Genomic DNA, 20,172 nt, shown 5'->3' on the forward strand with positions numbered 1-20,172 from the left:
TACTACCATGCGGCTGCTTCTTGTTAGGTCTCAGGTATTTGCTTAAATGTCACCTTCTCAGCTGTTGTAGAAAAAAATGCCTGGAATAGGAAATTTTGATGATCCCATTCAAAGTCTGTTTATAGAGAAAAATGAAAGGGAGTAAATATCAATATCAGCCAGAAACTGATGCTATCACACTTCAGCTCTTAGCACACCAATTTTACAGGTTCTCTTTTGCACATGAGTACAACCCAGGATTCCTATCCCACCCCCCACACCTACGTGAGCGCCTTTCTAGAAACTGTTTTGGGATCTATAGGAGGGGGAGGTTCTAAACTCACAAGTAAAGAAACTTCAAAAGGCTAATTTATGCATTTGAAAAGAAATTCAAATGTATACTTTGAAACAAGAGGAGTTATGGTAAACAAGGGCGAATGTGAACAAAGATAAGAATTTGAAAATACATGTGAAAAGAACCATTAGTCTCTACTGGCTCACAGGCACAAAGGGGGGTATGACAGGAAATCTCTGAGGGAGGGTCCTGCTGCTCGTCAAGGAAGTAAGGCAGCCACACTAGCTGGGTGTATGTTTTCATGACGGATTGTACAGAAGGGCCAATTTCAGCATCGCCTCCTCATTCCAAGTTGCCACAACCTACCAATGCACCAGGCCCCACCTCCCTCATGTGGTTCTTTCCCTCCATCACACACGTCACCCTTTAACACACTGATGCACTTGCTGTGCTCAGGGTTTGTGGTACGCCTGTCCCCACCTGAATGACAGTCCCGTAGAGAAGGGATTTGGGCATGTCCTCAGGACCTAAAAAAGTCTGGCGCACAGTGGGACCTCCAGGTCTGCTGAAAGCAGTGAAGGCCACTTCCCTCTCAGAGCTGTGAGCACTGGAGGTACTTGTCTGCAAGACCCTCTGACCAGCGCCTTCTCCAGTATCACGCGACCACAACACAACTAACTGAACACGGAGCCCCAGAGTGGGCAGGGCACAGGGCAACAGGGAAAGAAGACAGCTGGAGGCCTGGCAGGAAGGGAGGTTTCGGGCCATTTGGGTTGGCTTCCTGGGCACTAAGAACGAAGGCTTAGGGAAGACCCACACGGCCAGCGGCCAGCGCTCGCCCCTCTTATACACGTAATGGGAGATGATGATTTGCTTCTGAGCCCACTTCCCCTTCTGGGCCAGCCAACTGGAAGCAAGACATGGTCGTGTTTGCTCTTTGTGCCCCTCCAGCGCACCTGACCGAGGGCCGGGCCCCCACCGCGTTTGCTGTCCAGGAGGGGAGTGGATGAGAGCCAGGTCTCTGGAGACCACCACTCTGGGCCCACTCACCGACATACCCAACAGTACCAGCAAGGCAATTCAGAGCTCAGAAAATGGCACTTTTATTTTAAGACTTGATTTTTTTGCCATGATTGTCTACCGCTTCTTCCATGACAGTGTCGTCTTCTTCAATAGTGACCAGGACCTTCTTGCCCACCAGGCTAAAGATGTCTTCAGGAGGGTAGCCTTTGGGCTCACCCACCTTCACAGTGAGCATGTCCAGTGTCAGAATGGTGCCTTCTGGAATTTTCACTTTGGCCACGACAGACTTGCCCAGCTGTGGATAAAATTAAGACTCAGTGCTAGTCACACAGAAGTAACAAGTTTACATTGCTTTACGCTCAAGGTCCCCGACCAGTCTTCGCAAGGCACCTTGGGAACTGTGACACCGTTTTCACCCAGAGCAGTCACCTTGCAGATGGCAGGGACTCAGCCAGCAGGGGATGGACTCAGGTTCGGAGGAGGGGCCTTCACAATAAAATGAAAAGGAAAGGGCTCAGGTCATGTCACCAAACAGAGCCTGGTCCAAAGCCCAGCTGTGGCTCAGTTTCTCTGTAAAACGGGAAATAATAGTGCCTCCGTCTTATTGGATAACGAAGTATTAGTGATGATATAGAATGCTCCTGATAAATAAAAACTATATCATTTACTTTTGTCATCCTTTAGTTCAAGATCTCATTTTAAACATGGGGAAACTGAGGCCCACAGAAGGCAGGTAATTTCCAAGGAGCTGGGTTGAGAACCTAGGATTTCTCATCCCTGGTCCACTGCTCTCAAGAGACATGAACTTTATGGCTGCCTTGCTTAGTAAAATGGGAATACGGAGGGCAATGAGTACATTCCCTGAGTACATTCCAATGAGTACAATGAATACAAGACAATGAGTATGACTGCTACTTGGGGGCCAGGGAAGGGGGCCTCCGAGGCACGACAGACAGGACAGGCCAGCAAGCAAAATGAAGAGGATGTGGACATCTGAGATTGTGGCCAGCATGTCCATGTCTTGTCCGCAATGCTGCTGAACAAATTATTTACTATATTCCTCTATATCCTCCACGTAAGGCCCAAGGAATCAGCTCCAGAATTTAGTGCGGAAGCAAAACGTCTGCCGATGAACAGTTACCAGATTATACATCCTGTTACACGTCCCTGTTTGCTCAGGGAGCCAGGAGACTTAGAACAGAAGTAGGCGCTCAGCTCTCATTCTGGTGTCCGGTACAATTCTCTCCCCTTTTCCTCTAGCAGGCAGTTTGTCTCTTTTTGCTATTATTGTTATTTCCTGGTGTCCATGCAGGTCTTTAATTTGAGGGAAGTGAGTAGGGTACCACTAGAATAAAAGATGACAACCTTCCCTGCATGCCTGGTGGTTGACCTTCATCTTCACCCAGACAACCGCAGCGGATTAGGAGTGTCTGCACTCCTGGCAGCCCTGGGCGCCTGCCGCTATGACTCAGAGGCCAGGATGGGTCTAGGCTGCGGTTTCCAAGAAGCCCAGATGGTCAGTGTGCCAGGCAGTGTTCTTTGGCCTCACCGTCCCCTCTGTCTAAAGGCCAGTGCTACACAGCTCAGACTGCTCCTGAGGGAGCATGGGCATCATTCCCTGACAACCTCAGTAATGACCTGCCGGCCCCCCCCACCCAGTGCCTCCCCCGATTACAGATACCTTGATGTACCATGGGCCCTTCTCCCACTGCCTCAAGGAACCCCCCTACCTGGATGATTCTCAAGGCTTTCCTCTCCAGGGGACCCCAGACTTGACCTGCCCAAGTGCCTCACAAGGCCCTGGACCCTACCACCACCGCATCCGCCGTGTCTAGACCTCGGGGGCCGCAGACTTCAGAGACTCAGTGAAAAACTGTAACACAACCCCAGGCCACCAGAGGAACCACCAAAGTTCTCTTCAGTAGACTGTTTCTCCCACTGCTGATGTGAGCCCAGGGAGACTCAGAGGGTGCAGGTGACATTCCTCCATCATCTCGCTGACCTGGGCCCGGGCAGGGCAGGCACCGACTCTCCCTGGCAGGGAAGCCCACTCTGGCCCTCTCGGACAGTGGAGCCTCGCAGGGTCGGGCGGAACCCACCTTCTCGTTGCAGGCCATCTCACAGGGCAGCAGCCGCTTGATCGGGGAGCCCATGGCCCTTTCCACAAGGCGCACGGACCGCACCAGCTCGGCCAGCTCCCCGGGCTCCAGCGAGGCAGCGTGGTCACTCCCCTTCCAGGTCTTGTCCAAAGTGATATGACGCTCCAGGACCTTGGCCCCCAGAGCCACGGCGGCCACAGATATTGCTATGCCTGTCTCATGCCCAGAGTACCCAATGGGAATGTCAGGAAAGAGCTGCTGGTACTCCTTTAAAATGGACACACAGAAAGGTTAAAGGTTGTGGTGCTGTATGCACATATTCCAGAGTCAGGCAGATCTGGGTCGGAGTCCCAGTTTAGCTGCTCACTGTCTGTGCAAATACGGGCAAGACACTCAGGCTCTCTGGGCCTCCCCTCACCGGGGATAATAATAACAGTTGAGGGCTGCCATAAACGCAGGAAAAGCACTCGGCACACTACAGATGCTCAAAAACTGGCTACTGTCATCAAGAATGCATTTTGAGAATGGGTCACACTGCGCCAACCACCAGGAATCACGGCTATAACTGGATGCCTAAACTCATCCAGAAAGCCTCTGGCCCTGGCCAGGTGGCTCAGTTGGTTGGGCATCGTCCCGTAAACCTAGCGGTTGCAGGTCTGATCCCCTGGTCAGGGCACATACCTAGGGTGTAAGGTTCACTCCCTAATTGGGACACATACCAATGGATGTTTCACTCTCTCTCTCCCCTTGCTCCACCCTAAAACCAATAAGCAGTCCCTCGGGTGAGGACTGGAAAAAAAAAAAGACCCGTCACATTTAATCAGCCCGAGCTGCTGAAAGCAAGTGTGCTATATGCACACATATCGCCATCAATAATATATACAGCCCAATCTCAAAACAATTCTTTGGTGGAAATGCTAAATAATTCATGTTATCTATAATTCACTGAATGCAACAAAAGACATTCTAAGTTGAGTGAGTCTTGTCGGTGAGAGTGACCAGAAGGCTTACATACACTAGAGGGACCCAGATGGGGTTTAATGGAAGACTGGGACAGCTGAGTGGCAAAGGCCTCGAGCAGCAGGCTGCAAGGGTGCGTGATGGACAAGGAGTGCGGGCGGCCAGGCCAGGGAATTCAAACCGCTGCTGTTAACATGGTGGGCTGGACCCGAGATGGGAGGGCTGGCAATTTAACATTCATTGTGCCCTGGAATCAGAGTGTGGACGGACACGTGCGCACCTCAGGTGGGTCTGACAGAGCAAGGTGGACCACACTACACAGAGGAAGAAAATCGGGAAAACGTCTGGAGTCACCTGTACCACACTGCTGATGACTGTGCTCTCTGTGGGACAGGACTGAGAGAACACTCACTTCCTGTGTTCTGTAATTCAGAGATATTTGAGCTTCTGAAAATCATATTTAAATTTAAAAAATAACAGCATCCAGAGATGGCTAAAAATACAGAAAAGACTATCAACTAGGAGAGATGGAAAGTTTAGGTAAAAAGATACATGTCAGTTTTCAAAAGGTTACCTTTGTCAAGTGAGATATGAAGACTGTAGCGACGTGTACAAAAGTTTACACTATCATGAAAAAAAAAAGTCCAATACTGTACTGAAAGGAACATGTAAAAGGAAAGCTGGTCAACTGCAGTACGGCAATTACATGTATGTACATGTATTTAGAATTACACTAATATTACTATTGTGCTTTTGTATGATGACTACATGTGTACGGTTCTAATGAAGTTAAGCTTCGGATGCTGACGGAGTTGGCCGAGACGGCACCAGACAAAGGAGTCTAGTCCCAGCTTTGCCACCAAACTGCTGTGAGATCTCAGGCAAGTGAGTCCTTTTCCCTTTGGGACTAGACCTCACCGCCTGCAACGGAGTTGGAGTCGACAAAATCCTGGGGGAGAAGAAGCTCCCTCAAGACTACTTCTGTAAACATTTTGACCCTCAGGGACGCTCAGAATTATAGGAGAAAATGAACAGAGCTGGCAAATAACACAGAGCAGGAAAAGCCAGAGGTTTTGAGAAGGTCACCCACAACTCAATATGAAGAAAAACAAAAAGATACTTGTACACCAGTGTTCCTAACAGCATTATTCACAATATCCAAAAGGTAGACACATCCAAAATGTACATGAGTGGATGGATAAGCAGAATGTGGTATACACACACAATGGGGTATTTTATCAGCCTTAAATAGGAATGAAATGCCGACACATACTACAACATGGATGAGCCTGGAAGACACTATGCTAAGTGAAGGGTGATACAAAAAGACAAATACCGTATGATTCCACTTGCGTGAAGTACCTAGAGAAGACCAATTCATAGAGACAGAGAGTGGAATAGGGGCTGCTAGGTGCTGGGGGAGCAGGAAACGGACCATTGGTGTTTAATGGGTTTAGTTTCCGTTTGGGAAGGTAGAAGAGTTCTGGGGAGGGACAGTGGTGATGGCGGCACAATGGTGTCAGTGTGCAGAACACCCCCGAACTGTGCACACACAAATGGTGAAAATGATAAGCCTTTTGTTTCACCACACACACACACATACACATACACAAGACAACACACTAGGAAAAGATACAAGCCAGCAATTCAGAGAAGAGGGACCTCTAATGGCCAAGACGTAAAGAAAATGTACATAGACAATTATCAGGACTTAAATTTTATAATGGGTGAGATTAAGATTGTTTTTAAGAAAACTGAACTTATGACCACCCTACTCAGAATGCATCTGCTTCTTTAGCTGCACAGTCGGTTCTACTTTGATTCTGTAACAGCGAGATTGTCAAAGGAAGCATGTCAATGTTGGTTAGAATTTTGGTTGTAAAAGAGGCTCCATCTTCCCCATTGGCAGCAGCCAGTGACACAAGGGCCCGCCCTCCCACTCACCGGGATGACGCGCAGGTTGGCGTCCTCGGGCAGGAGCGGGTAGGCGCTGGTGCACTGCAGGAAGCAGAAGTTGGGGTTGAGGGGCTTCACAAGCTGATAGACTTGCTTCATGGTGTCCATCGACTGCATCCCGCTGGAGATCACCATTGGGCGGCCTGAGTGACCCAATACCAACACCATCGTCACTTTCTTTTTAGTGGTTCTGATTCTCCCTCAAGAGCACCCCAACTGTTGGTTCTGCTCAGTCAACCGAACTTCACAAACATCTCTCAAATATTCTGCCAGCCACTGTGGAGGAACAGAGGTGAGCTTGGTGGGTTCCTGCCCTTGACCATGGGAAACGGGGACTCCCTTCATCCCCCAATATTATAGTTTAGAAAAGTGAGCTAAATTCAGGAGTCAGAGGAATTGCACACGCCTCAGAGAAAGGCGAGCATCTCATCGGAGTAAGAGGCTGCACTGTGTGGTGGGCACGCACAGACCCCAGATTCAAGAGCACGAGTGAGCGTGAGGCCCAGAGTTGCCGCTCACTAGCCACAACGAGGCCTGTCGATGACATACCATAGTTCGCCGTCCCTAATGCGCATGTTTTTGCCCAAATGTTTGAGGGAAGAATAAGGATGCACATTACAGATGGGTAGTACCTAAAATACCTTGTATCTATTCTTGTGCTTCATAATTATTTGTTACATAAAACTTCTTATACCATAATATGTTCAAAAATAAATGCTAAAATTCCTTTATAATACAAAAGTACCTAAATACAAACAAATAAAACATTGAATTAAAACATTAAAATGAAAGATTACAAAGTTGGGGCCAGAAACCCGGGTGCACATGATACATGAGAACACATTATACACGGCAAACCATGGTAAATATAAAGCATCATCATTGCCTGACCTGCTTCAGCCTCAGCGTTGCTGCGGGAACCGAACGAGACCACTCATGTCGGAAACCCCCCCCCCCCCCAGAAAAACTGTGCTGTGCGTTACGTACTAGACAACATGCTCACGGACTAGTTCCCAGTCAGAACTTCCTCTACGAAGTTCTACACAGACTCATAGCTTCAATTTGGTATCATTTCTTGCAGATGAAAAATAATTTTTAAGGAAATCCTTGTAACAACCGTGTTGCCCTTAAATTCTCCCCTTTCAGGTCGGCACAAGAAGAGTAGAAGCATGTGCAGACTGAAGAGACTTTTCTGAAGTCTGATTCCACGAGCCCTTTAGCTGCCACTAAAGGGGCAAAACTGTGTTTGGACTCCCTCAGATTTTATGGCAAAAATTAAACACTCACCTTTTCTGGCTGTTTTTTCCAGATAAGGAAAATTGTTAGTGTCCCCAGATCCAACTTTGAAAAACGGAACATTCAGTTCATGCAGAAACTCAACGGCCATCTAGAAAAATCAAAGGAGTTTCTTTTTCACCACTGTTCAAAACCACTGCCCTCAAGACAGGCGAGGAGCCACGAAGGAAAATAAAAACCCCTGCTCGGACCAACAGGAGGGACTCTCTCAACAACTGGAAAGGAGGCAAAGATTTGTTATCAGTTATTTCATTCAATTTCAAGCATTCTTTCATTCATAGCCACCCATCCATTTGTCCAACAAACACTGCGCGCTGGCCTGGCTGGCTACAAAATCCAGAAAAGACTCAGACCCCTGGCCAGATCTTCTTCCCCAGGGGCATGAGGCCCAGTGAACAAATTCAAAGGATCGTGACCTAATCTTGACCCAGAAAGCCAGCCAGTGAGAAAATGAATGTCCCTCAAAAGACCTTACCCTTTATGCAGAACCAGAAAGCCAGGAAAAGAGGCCATTGCAATCCTTGCCAAAGAGGACAAAATGGAGACTTGAGGGCCCAGCCCTGACACAGTGACCCACAGCTGGCAGGGCCTATCAAACCCAAGCCCTTTCGGGCCCCAAACCTGCCGCCCACAGGGAAAACCTCAGTCGCTTGGTTTTGTTTTGGTGACACAACATCATGACTTGAAATCACCTACCTAGGGCCCTTCACCACCCTTACTGGGACTCATCAATAACACTGGCAGGTGTAGTAAACACCTGAATCAGAGGACCACAAGTTTTAAGAGTAAAATCCCAGTTTGCTATCAATTTACAAGAACTCCCAAACTACCTTTTATTGCTACTATTTAAAAAGATTTTATTTGCTTATTTTTAGAGAGAGGGGACGGAGGGAGAAAGAGAGGGACAGAAACATCAGTAACTGGTTGCCTCTCGTGCGCCCTGCACCAGGGATGGATCCTGGCCCACAACCCAGGCATGTGCCCTGACTGGGAATGGAAACAGCAACCCTTTGCTTCGCAGTCTGATGTTCAACCCACTGAGCCACACTTATTACTATACTAATAAGCCAGGGCTTATTACTATTTTTTAAAAGTTGAAGTTGAAAATCAGAAGTGGGAGAATCAATGTGTCGGAATGTTTCCAAATATCTGAATTCACTCTGTCCTTGAGTGCTGCCCAAATCTGAGAAGTAAGTTCGGTCAACCCGATGAGCTGGCAGGTCAGTGCTTCCCATGCTCTAACTCAGGTGCACGAATCTCCCAGGGATCTCAGTAAAATGAAATGCAAACTGATTATCAGTCTGGGGTGGGGTCTGACAGCCTGTATTTATTTATTTTTTTAAAATTTATTAGGGTGACATAAATTCCTGGGTAATGCCAAGGCTGGTACTCCGTGAACCACACTCGGAGTAGCGAGGAGCTAGGTCACCATGCCTCAGAATCCACAGGGCACAGGGGTGGTGAGGAACAGCATGAAGAGGTCACTCCGCCAGCAGGCTCCTTAACCAACCCACTGCGGCCTGAACTCCCGTCCATCTTCCAAGTGGGTGATAAGCTACTCCTATCCCAGTGGCTGCGCTCAGAGAATACCCCTTCCCAGGTGCAAGCCCCCTAACACTGTGCTGGTTGGAGCCGTCGGAGAGCCATACAAGCGGCTGACCGGCCAGTGCGTGAACAGTTCAGTCTGCAGCTCCTTACATCCGAGAGACACTGTCTGGTGAGGCCCGAGTGCCGCTCACCTCCAAGGGTACTCAGCCACCTTCGCTGCAATTCTTGCTGCCACTACCTCCCTTCTACTCTAGTTCTTCCTCTTGTCTTTCCTTTCTGTATTTTTCTGGCTCATTCTCTCCTGTTAACCAGCCTTAGGGTGGAATTGAAAAACATTCTTTAATATGTTTATTGAACAAAGTCAAATTTTTCCACGCCTCTCACTCCAACTGGCAGATGAAGAAAGTGTTTTCTGTTTTCAGAGGGAAAGCCCTATGCTAAGGTTTCTTCTACCTAATGTTCAACTTTTGAGAGTGATGAAAAAGTCCCCAAGGACATAAAGAGATGGATGAGCTCACTAAGGATTGGTGCAGAGCAAGCAGGGACAAGGAGGAGCGAAATGCTGAAAAAACACTTTGCAAAAACTTACCCATGGAGTTTGTAAAATTTACAATTTTGTAGTAAGAAAACAAATGGGCAAATTCTATCAGACAAGATACGCACACCTCATTTTGCAGGGCTCCTGGGGAACCATCCCCACCTAGTGGCCATTTAGAAGACTGCCATTTCAGATTGATCTCTGCAAACAGGGTGCCAACTTGGGTCATCGGGGATGATGCTAGCTAGCCTTTCATACCGAGGGCCCCACATCAGTGCCAGAGGCCCCATTCTGTGGACTCCTTGACTTCCCCCAGCCCTGCCCAACTGGCTGCCCATCCCCTTTGCACCTGGGGATGCAATGCAGCAGGCAGCCTCACAACTTCTCCCCCCTCCCACCCTACAGCAAAATGCTGTTTTGCCCTGGCTGAGTTGCTCAGTTGGTTGGAGTGTTGCCCCATACACAAAAAGGTTGCAGGTTTGATCACCAGTCAGCGTGTGTACAGGAGACAACCAACTGATGTTTTTCTCTCACACCAATGTCTCTCTCTCTCTCTTTCTCTCTCAAATCAATAAATATCCTTGGATGCGGACTTTTTAAAAAAGCCTTTTAGAGTCTGCTCTAGACATCCAACTGGGTCAAAAACCCAGAAAAAAGGTCCCACCAGCGAACTGGTTTGGGTGAAATGCAGCACTGCCAGAGCTCCTTCTTACAGGGTCCCTTTATTTGGGGGGGGGGGATTACCGTTTCTAAATAAATTAACTAATTAATGAGGATCGACAATATGTTGCCAGAGCCCCCTTTCCATATCATGTCCGCTGAGAAACTCTGGGGACCACTGATCTATGGGGTAACAGAACAGAGGAGCTGGGGCCTTTCTAAGGCTCCCGCCACTCCCCTCAGCTCTGGGGTCCTGTAGGAAAGGAAAAAGCAGTCCTCGGTGATGAGTCAGAGAGGTGCCCAGGGTGAAGAACGACGAGGGGGGAATCATGGACCCAGAAAAAGGGTGGGTCTGCCCTCAGCACACCAGGACTGGGGCAGGGGACACCCTGCTGGCAGGGTGGCCAGGGGAAGGAAGGGAGGAGGTGGGAGGGCAGAGAGGAGGCAGGCACTCCAAGGGGAGGGCAGCACCGAAGGACAGGTCATTTGTGTGTGAGGGGCCGGCTCCCTGGTCACAGCTGCCACCGGCTTTGTGAACAGAAGTCTCCCTGGAGACCACAGGCATCTGCTCATTTCAGCGCATTGCACACACCTCTGCACAGCTTTCCGCCAGGTGCTACAGTGGTTTACTTGGTGTTAATAAAATGCTGCCACACCCTGACCTTCCCTTAGCACACAAAAAACGCCCTAGGGCAGCACACAGAGTGAATGCCTACTGTCCACGAGGAAGTTAGAGCGGATCGGCAGCCACATGCTAAGTAAACACGAAACAAGGGACCAGCCCACTTCAACAGGACATGCTGGCTCAGCAAAGGGACCTGTCCTGCAAAGCAAATTAACTCTTGCAAAGGGTTGTAAGAACACATTTCTCCTCACGGCCTGTGCCCAGGTCAGTCAGGAGGGCAACTGGGAACAAACAGCATTTCGAGGACAGAGGGACGGCCCTGCAAAGATGGTGTGAAGCAAAAAACTCCAATGCGTTGAAAGTAACAGAACAACTACCGTACAGTGGATGCAGGTCTTGCCCTGGCCTCGCACCCACAGGCTTATCTCACGGATTCCTCACCCCAGCCCTGGGAGGTGGGCATCTTTATTGTCCCATTTTACAGACGGGGTGGGGCACCTTTGGCTCAAAGCAGTTACACGACCAGCCCAATCCCACACAGTGTCAGTGCCAGGACCTGAATTCAGGGTGGCCGCAGAGCACATGTTCCACACCGCAAACAAGCTTTCTGGGAGAGCAAAAGGCTGTGGGCTGAGAGGTATCCCCCAACTACCCACACCCAGGCTCCTCCCCATCTCCCAGCTGCTCTGCTTCTCACCTGGGGGCAAACAACCTGCAGAAGCGACTTTTCCTAAGCGGTCTCACAGATGCAAGGAAGTGCCCTCTGTCCTTCACAGTCCACACGCAGGTGCTCAGGTGCCTGGAGACGTGGACTGAGCGGAAACGGCCTTTGCTGATCTTGCAGTGACTCAGGGCATCAGAGCTGGGAGGAAAGGCAGGCCCAGAGTGGGGAAGGGACTGCCAAGCTCACGCTGAGATCGTCTCAGAACAGAGAAGGGCAGGGACCCCAGTGTCCGACCCTCGGCTGGGGCTGCCTTCCCTAGCTGAGGCTCAGGTCTGAGGGCACCAGCCCTGTGCTTCGCTTTACGTACATGATCACTGAATCCTCTCGACCTGGCGAGATGGGCCCAGGACCTAACCCACTTTATGGAGGAAGAAACAGAAGCCAAAGAGGTTAAATAACCTCCCCGTGACACAACAGGAGTGACAGGCAGAACCATATTCAAACCGAAATCTGAGCCCCGTGTCCATGCACCTGACACTGGACCACACAGCCAAGGGGGGCACCACACAGCATGCGGCCCCAAAGGTTTCAGTGTCTGTCTGCACTCTTCAAAATAAAAGGACTCTAGACAGCTTTTGTTTGTGGAGGTTCTATCTATTCATATTTACTAAATTAAAGTGAAAACTGAAGAATTTCATTTTCTTTAAACCTTAAACTTGTGGAGATCACAGCTTGTAGCTGTAGAAACAATGCAGAGACATCGGGTGTGCCTCCCCGTCACCCAGTTCCCCAGTGGCGGCATCTCGCGGCAACGGAGTGCAGTGACACACCAGGAGTGACTCCGACAGAGTCCACTGATCTTACAGGCTCTCATTTGAGTGTGCACGTATTTAATCCCCTGCGATTTCACCACGTGCACGGGCTCAAGCGACCGCCACCAATCACGAATGAGTTACACCACCACTGCAGGGTCCCCTCGTGTTAGCCCTTTACAGCCACATCCACCTCCCTTCCGTCCTCTCCCTAACCCCTGACGACCATTAATCTGTTCTGTCTCTGTAGGTCTATTACTGCAGAAGTATTATACGACAGAGCTGTATACTGTGCAGCCTTCTGGGTTTGGCCTTTTTACTCAGCGTGGTGTCTTTGCCATCCATCCAAGCCACTGCCTGTGTCAGCGGTTTGTTCCTTTCTATTGCTGAGCAGTATTTCATGGCGTGGATGCACTGGTTTGTTTAACAATTCATCTGCTAAAGAATGTCGGGGGCGTTCTAGTTTGGGGCTACTACAGATGAGGTTGGTGTGGACACTCAGGTACAGGTTTCTGTGTGAACATAAGTTTCCACTTCTTTCGAGATACATGACCAAAGGACAACTGGTGGGCCACGTGACAAACATGGCCCGAGCTTCTGTCCATCTACTTTTATAAGAAACTGCCAGGCCCTGGCTGGTGTAGCTCAGTGGATTGAGTGTGGGCCTGAGAACCAAACAACCACGGTTCGATTCCCGGTCAGGGCACATGCCTGGGTTGCAGGCCAGATCTCCAACAAGGGGCACATGAGAGGCAACCGCACATTGATGTTTCTCTCCCTCTCTTTCTCCCTCCCTCTCCCTCTCTAAAATAAATAAAATCTTTTAAAAAAGTTCTAAAATTGATTGTGGTGATGGTCACACAACTGTGAATATCTTAAAAAACACTGTGTACTTTAATTGGGTGAATTGTATGGTATGTCAATAAAGCAGGAAAAAAAAGAACACACGGCACACCTGACCTTGGCCATAGCCGGAGGAATCACGCCGCCGCGCGTTACACAGCCCCTGGAACGCCGCTATTCATGTGTGAGAGAAGGACAGTGAAAAAGGCAGAAACATCTGAGTGTCGGGAAAATAGTTTTGACCTTGTGGACCTTCATAAAGGTCAAATGAATCCCCCAGGGGTTCCTGGGCCACACTTTGAGAACCTCTGCCATACTCTTTGATTTGTTATTTTGGTTTGTTACTGTTTTTAGTTGCCACCCACTGCAGAGAAACTCCCCAGTGACATTTCTCTCCTTTCGCCTGACTTTGGACTCGATGCTAAGGTGTGGTCAGGCTTCAGGAAAACTGTCCCGGGGAAGCACCTGCTCGGTGGGGCGGGTGGTGAAGAAAAGGAGGAAACTCAAAGGCTCTGCTGGGCTCTGGGAAGCCACACACACACACAGACCGACACTTAGGTGGCACCCGAGGGACCGCAGAAAGCACACCGCACCGGGCTTCAGATCTGCTTTCAAGCCCCCTTTCCTAGTTGTGCGACCCTGTACAAACCTCCCTGGCCCTCTGAACATCTGTCTCTTCAGCTGTGAAATGGGGCACAGTAGAAGTAAAATATATTACTGTGTGTGAAGATGCTTTGTAAACTATAATGTATAATTCAAAAGTAGAAAATTGTAATTGTTAAATGCACAACTAGATCTGAAGAATGTCATGTTTATAAACGCTGTGAGTTACGGAATGAATATGGGCTCCTGAACTGAAGCCCCAGCATGCCAAGTTTCCCAGAGGCCTAGGTTCTCTGCCCCTCCACCTTTTTCTAAACTACCAATGGCTAGGCTACGCTTAAGTTTCTTGGAGCTCAATTTACAGACATATTTGGGGTGCCACAAAGGATCGGAAGCCTAGAGAATGAACTGGGGTCACTTCACATGTTCTGGATGACTAAAAGAATCCTGTTTCAAGAGCCACACAAATGTTCTGAGGTTTCATCTCATGATCCATTTCTGCAAAGTTATCTTCAGGAGACAGCTCAAAAACAGGAAAAAAAAAAGTTCATCTCAGTGTTATTCCTAAACACAAAAAACTGAAAGTAATCTTTCTCAAAAACAGAGAAATGGTTAGGTATGTTATAAATCTTCAAAAAATGTTCCACTGCTCTCAAAAACCTTAAGCATAAGAGACAGGGAGTTATATAGTCAGTTATATCTCAATAAAGCTAAAAATAAAAACAAGCTATGGGTAAAAAGCTTTTCATATAATGTTAACTAGGAAAAGCATGCGCAGAACTGAATATTCACAAATATAACCACCATGCAATAAAATATGCATATAAACAGACTTCAGGAGGAAATACACAGAAGTTGTCATATAGGGATTATGGGTCAATTTCCCCCTCTTTTTCCTGTCTTCTAAACGTTCTGTGATATTACATTATTTTTTACAATTAAAATTTGTTTACATTCAGAAAAAGAGTACGTGAGGGAACACTGAGGGAGGTTACCGAGCAGGTCGCACCTGAGACCCAGCACCAGCTAGGCTCCTCCAGGATGTCAGCAGGGCCACCCTGTGTGCCACTCCCTTCTGGATGACACCAGTGCCACGTCACCAAAATCAGCCACGGCCCCTCAGCAAGGGGCAGAGGTTTCCCAACCCCTAGTCCAGGTCACTTTCCATGGGGGGAAACTGGCCCAGCAGGGGTTTCCCACATGCTCAAGGGACTCCGGACCCCAGTGTGGCTGCCCCCTGCTCCCAGAGACAGCTCGTTTTGGAAACTACAGTGCTCTTCCTACAGACTCGCAAAGGGCCTCAGCTCCTCTGGCCTCCCATTTAGTTGGGCATTGATCTAGTTAATACTATGGAGAGCTCCAGGTCCAGAAAGCACAAAAAAGTCTAAAGTGAGTTAAGGGCTGGACTGAGCTCTCAGCCAAAAGCCACCAGGCCGCCTGCTGTCCCCTGGGTCTGCTAAAGTAGCAAATGGCAGAGTGGCAGAGGGCTCACCTCATCCATGCCAGAGGCAGTGAAGAAGATGCCAACCTCTTTGGCATATCTCTGCAGCTCCCTGTACTGGTCATGGCTGAATTCCAGGTGGCGCTTGTGCTCCCCGTATGTCTTCCCCCAGGAATGCTTCGAAGTATACGGCCTCTCCAAGGCTTTCCGGTTGAACTTGTGCTCCAGCTCACTCTTCTGGAATTTGGCGCAGTCAGCCCCACACTCCTGCAACACACATCAGGGCTCCTGTCAATAACTTGTGGACTCTCAGAGAGAAGAGAAATGTTGGGGGCAATGGCCACGACGTCATTATCTTTAAAAACAATGTCCGTTGGCGGAGGTAGTCAGTAACCCCCAAAGAGGAAGAGGAGAAGCAAGTCTCAAAGGAAGAAAAGGTTGGGGAGGGGGCTTTCCCTCCCCCCTCCCCTTCAAATGCAAAAAAAGGGAGGCTTTTTTGGCTTTGTTTTGTGTTGTAAAATTAGAAGTAATTAATCAAACAGTTAAGGAAGATTTTACGTTGCTGCGTAACTCAGCAGAAGACAGTAAAATGAGCACTGGACCAGAATTTAGGAGAAAATACTCACAACCTGACCCCAAGTCTTGGATCAGTCACTTCCTGTCTCTAGACTCAGTTTCTCCATCTATAAAATGCTCTGGGCTAGCTCCAGGATATGTAACTGTTCCAAGGAAGCCCTTAAAGGAACAACTCTGCTTTTAGCTGTTTTGACCTTGTGCTTTTCTGCATGACACCTTGTTTGAACAAGAGATTCCGAGGCAAAAAGCAAACAACTGAAACCTAGAAATGCCCCGGCCTTACTAAAGTATAAAAGCTAGATTGTCTGGCTAGAAAAGCTATAATTCTACTGCCAGTCAGCACAATCTCTCAAAACTGTTTTTTAAAAACCACTCAACAGAAATAGTAAGGAAAACCTCTGAAGGGTCAGCTTACTGACATTTCTGCAGACACAGTGGTATCGCTGCTATGGAAAACCTTGGCTCCAGAAATGTCTGTGCTAAGAGTGTGGGTCCTGCCCCTGGAAAAATCACAAGACAGCACAGTCAGGACATGATACTAGAAAGAAGTCAAAGAACATCAGACATGAAAGTGATCTAGGACAACACAGTTCCCATTGTCCAGAGGAAGGTTCCCAGAGCGCCTGACAGCGAGTCTCCAGCAGAGCTGGCCAGACCACTTTCCTTAAGGCTGCAGACCACGTGTGTCCTGGCTCAGGACTGCAACCTGGGTCCCTGCCACACCCAGGTTTCCAGCAAGCTAATGAGGTCTTCACAGAGTGTCACTGAGGCTCCCTCTGCTTCTCATCTTTATCTCAAGACTCACTCAAGAAGTTAAAAGAGCCCTGGCTGGTGTAGCTCAGTGGATTGAGCATGGGCCTGTAAACCAAATGATCTCAGTTCGATTCCCAGTCAGGGCACATGCCTGGGTTGCAGGCCAGTTCCCAGCAAGGGACGCACAAGAGGCAACCATACACTGATATTTCTCTCCCTCTCTCCTTCCCTTCCCCCCTCTAAAGATTAAAAAATAATAATAAAATCTTTAAAAAAAAAGGAGTTAAAAGGCTTGTCTCCATCTGGACAAACCTGCCATTTGCAGGAAGATGATAAAAGTGAAGAAGCAGAAACCACATTCCACATGACAGCAGTGGTACCAGAACCGGTTCCTCTTCTTTTCTCAGCTTCCTTCCTAAAGATCAGTGATCGCCTTGTCCGTTTAATGCTATGATAAACTCCAGGTTCAGAAAACACAGTGGGTCTGTTTTACGACAGGGCTATGGTTTCTTTATTGAGGGTTTTACTGCTTCGCCACTAGCAAAAAACAAGCAGCAGAACTCCAGGATGAGCCAAGGTATCATGTTCCATTTGTCTCAAAACTTGAAAGTTAAGAGTATATTTAATTAGCAAATCCCTAATTATAATAAATGTATATGATATGATTATAATAAAATAAAAATAGTTGAGGACTGATCAGCATGGCTCAGTCGGTTGGAATGTGGTCCCACAGACCAAAAGGTCACAGATTCGATTCCCAGTCAGGACACATACAGCTGCTGCCACATAGCACGGTACACTGTTTTACAGCAAAGTTGTGTTTTCATAAGTAAAAAGAGTACACTCTACAATATCATAAGTAGTATAGTAATTACATAAACCAGTAACATCATCATTTATCATTATCAAGTTTTATGTACTATACATAATTGTATGTGCTATACAGTTGGCACTTGAACATCTAGGACTTTGGTACCAGCGGGGGGCCTGGAACTACTCCCCTGGGGACAATGAAATTTGGGGGAAGTTATAAGCAGCTTTTCAACTACACAGGAAGGCGGGGGTCCACACCCCCTAACCCCCACACTGTTCAAGGATCAAACGCTTTTACCCAGCTGGCAGTGCAGTAACTTGTTGATACAGCACCGCCACAGACAGGCGGGCGCTGCACTGTGCTGGGACAGAGGTGACAGGAACTTTTCAGCTCCATTATAATCTGTCTTATGGGAACACCACTGTATGGGCCACCAGTTCTTGACCCAAACTTCATTATGTGGAGCAGGGCTACATGGAAGCCTACGTGCCAAAATCTACCCTGTGCACTGTGCATAAGTTACCTCTCTTGACCCTTATAACTCTGAGCTAAGGACTACTATCATCAAGCCTGGGTTTCAAACGAGGCAGTGGGGCTCATGGAGATTAAGGATCGAGCCCACATTCACACAGCTGGTAAACTGTCGAGTCAGGATTTGAATCCAGAGCCCTGGCATTTTAACCATTTCACATTCCAAACACAAGGCAGGTGAGAGAGTCGATGGCAACTTCCAGAAATTTCTAAAACTTCCTGCAAGTAATTCAAGGTCGCTGGAAGATGTCAGAGGTAAGTAACAGCAAGGGGCCAGGTCATCAAGGTCTTGAAGTCAGGAGGAAAAGGATTCTTTTCTTATCTTAACTTGCTGCATAATTGAAATTTTTGAACTTTCCAGTCCTGCACCAATACCCACAGATCTGTCGGTTGGATGTATGTCAATACCCCAACATATACCAAATTTGACTGAGTCCTAAAGGGCTCCGGACGTGACCAGACGGCTGGCATCCAATTGATAAGCACCCTGGACCAACTAAGAATGCAGAACTGATTAGTTTCAAGGATGTGACTTTATTATAAGAACTCCTAAAGTTCTTGTCTTTTTCAGAACACATCTGGATTTTTGCCTAGTTGTGTTTCCGAACCCTAAGACCGCTGAGTAAATCTTTGTCATTTATTTCTAGCCAAAGCTTCCCGATGACTCTTTTCGAATACCTGGGACAGAAGGTTCCGACTTTACCCAAGGTCAGTGGGGAGCCACTAAAGGTGTCAGCAGGGGGTACAACTTGATCCAACCTGTGTTTTAAAAAGACTATTCAGCCACCAGGAGGGGGCGAGGGAGGTCGGGACAGGAGAGTCAGGGTGGAGCAGGAATGAAGAGGGTTTCGAAAGACTCAGAAAGGGACCAGGCTAGCAGGACGCCAGACCAGATGCAAGGCAAGAGAGAGAGAGAAAGGAGGTCCCGGCTCCCCGTAACCCTTCCCGTCTCCGGATCCCCCCACCCCTCTCCTCTGGAGCACTCCCCTCACCTTGGCCACGCGGATCATGCGCTTGGCAACGTCCAGGTCGCCTTGGTGGTTCTGGCCGATCTCGGCAATGATGAAGCACGGGTGCTGCCCGCCCACCCGGCGCCCGGGACACAGCTCCAGCTCCAGCGGCATCGCTGCTGCCGCGCCACTCCACTCGCCTAGGTGCCGAGGCCGCGGCCTCTGGTCTCTCCAGGCGGCAGCCGGAGACCCACACGTAGCCCCCGCCACGTCAGCCTGCGCCCGCAGTGCAGCCAATCCCCGGGCTCCGCCAGCCAATCGGGGGCAGGGGGCGGAGCTACCACCCAGAGGGCGTTGCCTCTGGACCGGGAAGCTCCACTCAGGCTTTGGGCCCAGAAGCTTAGTTCCCGACAGTCGCAGGTTCACTAGGGGTGCGGCTGAACACACGTTCTCTGAAGGGCTGACGGTTGTCTTCGCAGGACGTAGTCTAGGTCCAGCTCCCAAAGGCGACGGGAGAGCGTGCCCTACAGCAGGGTGTCCCCAACCCCTGAGTCACGGGCTGGCACTGGCCTGTTAAGAACCGGGCTCCCAGCAGGTGGTGAGAAGCGGCAACGAGCGAAGCGTCATCCCGCTCCCCATCACTCGCATTACCGCCTGAGCTCCTTCCTCCCCATTCCCTGCGTCCTGTCCGTGGAAAAATTGTCTTCCACGAAACTGGTGCCTCGTGCCAAACGGTTGGTAATCGCTGCCCTACGGTATAATGGAATAAACGGATTCTGGATTTAGAATTACAGCGCTGGCTTGTGCCCAGTACCTGCTACTGATCAGCTCTTGATCACGAATGCATTAGTCCTTCCTGAGATTCTTGATCATGAATGCTTTAATCCTTCATGTCTACAAAACCGTCATCAGAGTACTTAGCCTATAGTAAATTGGGACTAAGACCTTGAAATGCCTCCCAGTCTAGGAACCTAACTGTTGGGTTGCAGGCAATATTGGAAAAAAAAAAAAGGGCCAATTTGAAAGAAAACATAACGTTTGACTTACCAAAACTGATGAGCAAAGTAACAGCAGTAACAGAAAGGAGAGGAGGAGGCCCCTCTTGGGTGGAAGGTGAGATGGGCAGGTTTTGGACATGCAGGTGAAACTGTCCGCCAGGCAGGAGGAGAGGCAGGTCTGAAGCTCAGAGTAGAGGTCTGGGGGGGC

At 48.8% G+C, this 20,172-nt stretch overlaps 1 protein-coding gene across 1 annotated transcript; it reads right to left on the reverse strand.

The window, feature by feature from the left end:
- Positions 1–1,353: 1,353 nt before the first annotated feature.
- Positions 1,354–19,245, reverse strand: NANS (N-acetylneuraminate synthase). Its single transcript, XM_037140780.2, has 6 exons — positions 19,009–19,245; positions 15,394–15,609; positions 7,600–7,699; positions 6,301–6,455; positions 3,397–3,663; positions 1,354–1,592 (listed from the first exon to the last, which is right to left on the reverse strand). Exons 1-6 carry the CDS (start codon positions 19,138–19,140, stop codon positions 1,383–1,385), a joined length of 1,080 nt encoding a protein of 359 aa, XP_036996675.1. The 5' UTR covers positions 19,141–19,245; the 3' UTR covers positions 1,354–1,382.
- Positions 19,246–20,172: the final 927 nt, after the last annotated feature.

Source organism: Artibeus jamaicensis, unplaced genomic scaffold (genome assembly GCF_021234435.1).
Source record: "Artibeus jamaicensis isolate MK-2021 breed Jamaican fruit bat unplaced genomic scaffold, CSHL_Jam_final scaffold_1964, whole genome shotgun sequence".
Classification (NCBI taxonomy): Eukaryota; Metazoa; Chordata; class Mammalia; order Chiroptera; family Phyllostomidae; genus Artibeus; species Artibeus jamaicensis.

Bases quoted from the DNA above. Each gene is read 5' to 3' on its own strand.
- NANS (XM_037140780.2), bottom strand. From the start codon at position 19,140: ATGCCGCTGGAGCTGGAGCTGTGTCCCGGGCGCCGGGTGGGCGGGCAG. The intron at 15,610-19,008 runs GTGAGGGGAGTG...TGTGTGTTGCAG, and splicing joins GCATGATCCGCGTGGCCAAG to GAGTGTGGGGCTGACTGCGC. The intron at 1,593-3,396 runs GTGGGTTCCGCC...TTTTATCCACAG, and splicing joins AGATGGCCTGCAACGAGAAG to CTGGGCAAGTCTGTCGTGGC.